Here is a 7330-nt window from a genome sequence, read left to right on the forward strand (position 1 = left end):
GTTAGGAAAAGATCAAGACTTCTGAATTCAGATCTTGCTATGATGTTTGATACAATGGCATTCTAAGGATTTTGTATCATATTTATATTCTTAAAATGTAAGATGTAAAGAAACTGTTAATGGTTTAATAAGAGGCAGAATCTAAAAACTGATATACACATATTTCAATTAAAGTTCTGTATCTGCTGCAGAATCATTTGATTTTAGTGTGTTTGTGGTTATCATATACAATACAATATACTTCGTTGAAGGGCATGGCCGTAATTGTTTATACATCTGTAGTCATCAGCAAGATATTATTGAGAAATATCTTCTCAGTCCAAAGTAATTCATCTTGTTTTGCTTTTCTGTGCACATGTGAGACTGATAGCGCTGTGCTGCAGTACGGACCAGGTTGCGAAAGTATATGTGACATACTATAACTCTGTCACTTCATCCATTCTTTTTCTCTAGATGCTCTTCTTTTGAAATATTCTAAGATATCTGGGCTGTGGACAGCTCAGGAAACAGCTGCATATATTGGAGATAACTTGAGTGTGGCAAAGAAAGGCAAGCAGAGGAATGCTTTTTGGATGCACTTTCTGCACCAAGAAGAAACCCTGGGAAGGTATGACTCAACCTAATATATGATCTGGAAAAGTTCACGCAATATTGTGTTGCATTTGACTATATATAGGAATCTTACTTCAGCCTTTGTAAAGTATTCCACCATTGCTGAGGCTACATGCTATTTTAGCAGGCTAGGATAAGTGGCAAATACAACACAAACTCAAGCAGTCAGCCACTACTTGATTCCCACATCTGCTTCCTGAGATAACCTTTCCCAATCTGAGTACCTTCTAAATCAATGATGGCTAACCTTCTTGTTGTTCGGTGCCAAAAATGTGAGCATGTGCGTGCTGGCACCCATAATGCAAAGCCCCCACCCCCACACGTGCATGCACGCACAATCCCCCGCCACACACTCCCCTCTCCACGCACATCGCACTGCTCGCCTCCAAGCTGAGCTTGGTATTTCCTCCGGAGGCCTGGGGGAGGCCGTTTTCACCCTCCCCAGGCTCTAGGAAAGCCTCCTATCGGACCTTCTCCCATTGGGCCTGTTTTTGCCCTCCCCAGGCTTTGGAGGCTTTCCTGAAGCCTGGAAAGGGCGAAAACGGCCTCCCCCAGGCCTCTGGAAGGCTGAAAATCAGCTGACGGCTCGTGTGCCGGGAGATATGGCTCCATGTGCCACCTGTGACTGATTATAGACTTCGTTTTCAATTTCCAGAATTCCCCAGCAGTAGAAGCATTGCTGACCTGAAGTACTCACATGTATTGAGTACCCATATTATCAAAGGATGAATTTCAGTTACCAGACCAGGTTGCTTCTGAAGTTGAATTAGGGAAAAGGTAACATTAAAATAGCAGATATCCTGGGTCAACCTGAATCCTGGGGGTGGGGAACTTCCAGCGATTCATTTTATCATGAATCTCCTCCTCTACAGTTCTTCCTGTACAAGGCTTCCTTCAATATTATTTATGTTTTTCACGAAGACCTTTGCCCTTTTCCCACTTCTATTCCAATAGCCCAGTGGTGGGCAACCTTTTTTTTCAACTGAGCCAAATCTCGCCAAAACCACGATTGAAATTTATTTTGAGAGCCACATTTTTAAAACCGAAAATACATAGGATGGTACACTGTTTTTAGTTTCAATAAACTCTGGCATTTGAAGCACGCAAGTCTTAAAGCTGTCAAGTTACAAGATCCTTGCATCCCTAACCCTTTAGGGAAAAAACCCCAAGGAGTCTTCAAATCTGACAGCTTGAAGACTTGTGGACTTCAACTCCCAGAATTCTGAGAATTGAAGTCCACCAAAGGCATCAAACATATTAGCCCAGGGATCTGCAAAATTGGCTCTTAAGACTGGTGGACTTCAACTCCCAGAATTCTGAGAATTGAAGTCCACCAGTCTTAAAACAGCCAACTTTTCAGACCTCTGTGTTAGCCCAAAGCCTGGCGCTGGGCGGGCCTTGCTCCCCCATTGGTGGAGCCCCAAGAAGCGAGGAGGGAGAAAAAGAAACGGAGGCTAAGGAGCTTCCCCCCTGCCCCCTCCCAGCAAAAATCTAACCAGGGAGCCGGGCGGGCAGTAGCAAATTAGCCGATCACGCCGCGTGATCGGTTAATTTGCTACTGCCCGCCCGGCTCCCCGGTTAGATTTTTGCTGGGAGGGGACGGGGGGAAGCTCCTTAGCCTCCGTTTCTTTTTCTGCCTCCTCGCTTCTCGTCCCCGCCTGACTTCAGGATCCTCCCTAATCATTGTGGGTCGAAAAGAAAAAAGGGAAAGGGGCGCTTGTTTTGAAATGCCCGAGAGGAGGGAGGGGAGCGGGCGCCCGGCACACAGAAGAGCCGTATTAAAATGTGTAAAGAGCCACATGTGGCTCGCAAGCCACGGCTTGCCGACCACTGCAATAGCCCATCAATTGCATGATTATATCCCTATTTTGTTAGACACTTTCCACACATAAGGAAAACGTATCCGTCATAAAGCATTTTTCCTTCTTTTGCAAAATAAATTATCATTTAAAGGTGGAGGGAAAAATAATGGAAAACAGAAGGAGGTTCAGAACCTTTTCTACTATGAACCCAGACTGACTTATAAGATAGTGATTCTTCAGCTATGGAAAATCTTCCAGGTTATTCATAGGGTCATTCTGCCTAGATCATATTTAATGTGTTTATATTAAATATATATATTCATGTCACACCTAAGCTGCTATTGGAGAAGAGCAATGAACACATTTTCTAAATAAACATGAATTATTACCGGGGATATTTGTTATATTAGTCCCAGTAATTGAAGAATATTATTTGTGTTGTGTGTTACACTATCCCTAGGTATGTTGGCAAAGAATACAAAGAAGAAAAAGAGATTATGTACCATTTCAATGATGTGGAACGGCAAATGACAGCTCAATACTATGTGACAGAATTCAACAAAAGACTGTATGAGCAAAACATCTCTACACAAATCTTTTACATTCCATCAGTGGTGCTCTTGGTAAGGAGAAAACAAAAAGCTATAAGGAATTCAGCAGAAGACAAGGGAGAAATGTCCTCATGAAAATAGTGGACAGTATCTATACTGTTCATGCTGTAGCTCTCTTATTTCTTTGTCAGATACTAGAAGGCAAGTCTATCCAAGGATGTGTAACTGTGGAACCCTACATTCTAGGAGAATTTGTGAAGTTATCCAACAACACCAATGTAGTAAAATTGGAGTACAAAGCCACAGAATATGGACTTGCATATGGTCATTTCTGCTATGAATTTTCCCAAGGCACAGATGTGGTGGTCGATTTACAAGGTTTGTAAAGTCATCATGTGGTGAAATCTAACATTTTTATTAGATCAATGGTTTATTAAAAGCTGAGGTTTGTTTTGAACAGGCATACCTTCATCATGTGACTATTTAGAGTTCTAATTTCAGTGGCCGTAGAATGCTAAATAATTACATGGGACGAAGATGAGAGGAAGAACAAAAATGTTGGCAGGCAGAAGGAAGAATGGAATGGAACTAATGTATCTCAAAAGCAGCCAAATAGCAGCAAAAGTTTTAACTGATTGATTGGAAGATGCAAGTGATTAATGTCCATTTCACTTAAGCTATAAGTAATTTCTCCTAAGTAGATTCCATAAATAATTTAGATGCCATTTGTTCTCATTTGCAAAAATAAATCTAAAGACATTTTTCTACTCAAGTAGTTATGGTGTCATGGCTGTTCAATCAGAGGGATTACTGTTAGGAATCAACCTTGATTCAAAGACACTGACTATTTATTTGGTATGTTCAAATCAATGTTAATTTCTGATACTTATATAGTTTTCTTGGCAAAATTTTTGAAGTGTTTGCTGTTGCCTTCTTCCTTTTTCTGGAAAGGAGTGACTGGCCCAAGGTTACCCTGTTGTCTTTCTGAAAAATAGAATTAAAACTCATAAAATCCCAGTTGCTAGCCTTGAGGTCCTCTGCCCTTTGATCCAGTTGCAGAACCAATATTTACTGCTGAAATATTTTAGGAACATAGAATCAAAAGAGCACATAATTCTACTTCCGCTGTACTTCGTACTTTGAAACTGTTTTTAATTGTTACATTGTCAACAAATACGCCTTTAATACTAAGGGACTAAGATAGATCTAGATTCAAATCCATCTTCAGCCATGCTTGGTGATTAGGCCAGTTACTCTTTCTTGGTGCAACTCACTTCACAAGGTGGTTGCCAGGGAAAATTGTATAAGGAAGTGCTATGTATACTACCAAATGGAATATAAATCAAATAAATAAAAGATTACAACTTTTAATCAATGGGAACGTTTTCAAAGCTGCGCAGTCACAAGTCATCATGTGTGAGTTGGATGGCTATATAAATTTGTTTAATAAATAAAATATTTTTTGTGCATTTTCACTATTATGTTTGTTGGAGTAGGAGAGTTTATATAATGCCTAAATTAAGAAAATGACTTTTTGTTTTGTTTCCCTTTTTCAGGCTGGGTGACTGATAATGGAAAAGGCCTCATTTATCTTACTGATCCCCAGATCCATTCTGTCTCTAAGAAAGAAACATCAGGCCTCACAAACTTTGGAAAGAAAGGAATCTACTATTTCTTCAATAATCAGCATACAGAATGCAATGAAATCTGTTCCCGTCTTTCATTGACAAGACCTACCATAGAGAAACCAAAGTGATATTAGATGGTCTTTGCCCTTTTACCCAAGAGTCCCTGCTGTGACTTTTCAACAAACATCTTTTCCCATTTTTAAAAAATATCTGTACCATAAAATCCAATTAATATTGTGTTAATAATATTTATTATGTGTGTTCTGATATCAAAAGCTCATTCTGTGGTAAGGCAGGGATGTTACTCACAAGGAGACACCATGCCAGAGGTGGGTTCCTACTGGTTCGGACTGGTTCAGCCAAACTGGTAGTAACTTAGCAGCCTGGGTTGCTGGAACCAGCAGCGCCCCAGGCCTGCCAGGCCCCTGACCCGGTTCTCTCGCTGGCACCATCTTGTTTTTGCCTCTGCGCATGCGCAGAGCATTTTTTGTTGCACTGCGCATGCCTGTACAGCGGGCATCAAGTGCGCGCATGTTAAGCACACGCATGCGTGCCGCAAGTTCCGGAGGGAACCAGCAGTAGCGGCAGCCGGAACCCATCACTGGACCATGCATTTAGTTGCTTCTTTTGTATCTTACTCTTTGTACAATTGCAGTGTTGTATGCATAGAAGTCTTGTTCTATGTACAGAAATACCGGTAGCTTTGTACCCCAGCATCATATAAATTAGTCATTGAAAATCAGTATACTGATCAAAGGCAGCCTATACACCACTTTACCCTATCTGGAAATGATTATTAATGCAGCTGAGCAAAGCTAAAATAGGCTTGGTAAGACTCTCAGCTCAGCGAACTCTCTTGTTGTTGTGTCATGCATTTTAAGTACATTTTCTTCCAAAAGGCTGCATTTCTCCCTTCTTGTATTAATACTGCAACATAAATAAACTAGCTGAGCACTGTTAAATTCATTAGTCAACAGACTTCAACAACTGCTTAGATTTATACATTAAGTGGGAGCTCTGCTTTGAACTTGAGTCATGGACCATGGATTCATTTTCCACTTATTATCTAGGGACCAACAAGGAACACATGATAATAGTTGCCCACATGTTTTAAACCAGTGTTTCTCAAACTTGGCGACTTTAAGTCCTGTGGACTTCAACTCCCAGAATCCCCCAGCCAGCTATGAATTCTGGGAGTTGAAGTCCACAGGACTTAAAGTCGCCAAGTTTGAGAAACACTGGTTTAAACACTACCTCGTATTATAGTCATGGAATCAAGGTGACCCAAAAAAATTCACAAGGAAGAAGGAAAAAAATTTTCAAGTTGTGATAATTATGGATGTTATAGGTCATGGTCTAATTATCCAGTATCCTGATGTTTCTTCAAGTGCCTGGCATCTTCAGAGGTATAAATCATATGCTTCTTGAAAGCAAACAAATGAAAACAAAAATAACTTCATAAAAACCTAAACACCGCCAATGCTAAAACATTGAAGCAACAAAAACATTATTAGAAGCAATTAAAAAGTCCTACATTTAACTCTTTTCTTAAAAAGTCAGTGTCAAAAATCAGCAATATTATCTTTAATGCCGATCTCACATTTGTGATAGAGAAAGATGCATTCCATAAAACTATTTAAAACTGTCTTAATTTATTCCATAGTGTTTTTTAAGGAATGTACCGTGTTAGACCAAACCTTAAAATAAAACATTGAATAAGAAGTCGATAAATGAAAATGTTAGTTAATAATTCAAAATAAAAGTATAATTGTGGAAAGAGCTTGGATCTAAGGAGCTTAATGACATATGAACTTGTTATGTGTGTATGTTTGGACATGTATTTTAATATGTAATTAAAATACTAGAATTATTAAATTGCTAAACTGATGCAAAGCTATACCAGCAGAAATAAATATAGATTCTCCCAAAACAAATTAAAGCATAAATGTGCTGGGGTGGACCTACCCAAAATCATTTTGAAATGCATTGGGAGGCTAGGTGCATAAAATTCATCTTTATTTCGCAAACATTCTTTGTAGCCACCGGGCCTTAACTTTCTCTGCTAGTTTTCTAATCTTAATTTTTAAAGCTCGTAGCTGTTTTCCCAGAGCGATTCCTGAATCAAGAGGTCCCTCATTTTGTCCCATTGGCCAATGATATTGTCATTGATCCTAGAACGATGTATTTCCTCTATTGCTTCTTTTTAAAGTCTTCCAGGTGGTAGCTGACAAAAGTCCAGGAAGGTCACATCCATGAATTTTAAGCTTTGATCAAAAAACACAAAGGATTGCTTCATAAACAACAAGAAGGAAAGATAGATAGATAGAAAGAATAAAAGGTAACAGCTGCTTTTACCCAGTGCAAGAACAGCATACATACTACAAAACATTCAAAGAGGATGAGCGTCAAACCAGAAGCAGCCTGAATATGTTAGATGGCTTTGAGCAAGCCCTCTGTTTCATTTCCTAAATATTCATATGGGAATATTTTTATGATGTGATATAATATAATAACAGTAATACAATATGATAAGAATAACACACATTTTCCTGCACAAAATCCATTAGTGTTACGTAGTTCCCCTTCATTTTGTAAAGTTGGTGGAGGAGAAGTGTGGTTCTCAACCCTTTTCCCCCTTTAAAAGTAGTAATTACCTTTGTAGCTTTCCCAATGTTAAACAATGGTGGGATCTCAGCTATAGAGCAGGCATCTGTTTTGTACCACCCTGTGTGATATG

At 39.4% G+C, this 7330-nt stretch overlaps 1 protein-coding gene across 2 annotated transcripts in view; it reads left to right on the forward strand.

Moving 5' to 3' along the window:
* ALPK1 (alpha kinase 1) overlaps positions 1–5703 on the forward strand; it is a 55970-nt gene extending 50267 nt beyond the window's left edge. For both annotated transcript variants that reach the window (XM_081960232.1, XM_081960233.1), the window contains exons 11-14: positions 454–607; positions 2875–3037; positions 3157–3343; positions 4522–5703. In XM_081960232.1, coding sequence (XP_081816358.1) covers positions 454–607; positions 2875–3037; positions 3157–3343; positions 4522–4721 — 704 coding nt within the window. In that variant the 3' untranslated portion in view covers positions 4722–5703. The remainder of the gene's footprint in view (positions 1–453; positions 608–2874; positions 3038–3156; positions 3344–4521) is intronic.
* Positions 5704–7330: the final 1627 nt, after the last annotated feature.

This window comes from Natrix helvetica (assembly GCF_964273705.1).
Source record: "Natrix helvetica genome assembly, chromosome: 7".
In the NCBI taxonomy this organism is placed as follows: Eukaryota; Metazoa; Chordata; class Lepidosauria; order Squamata; family Natricidae; genus Natrix; species Natrix helvetica.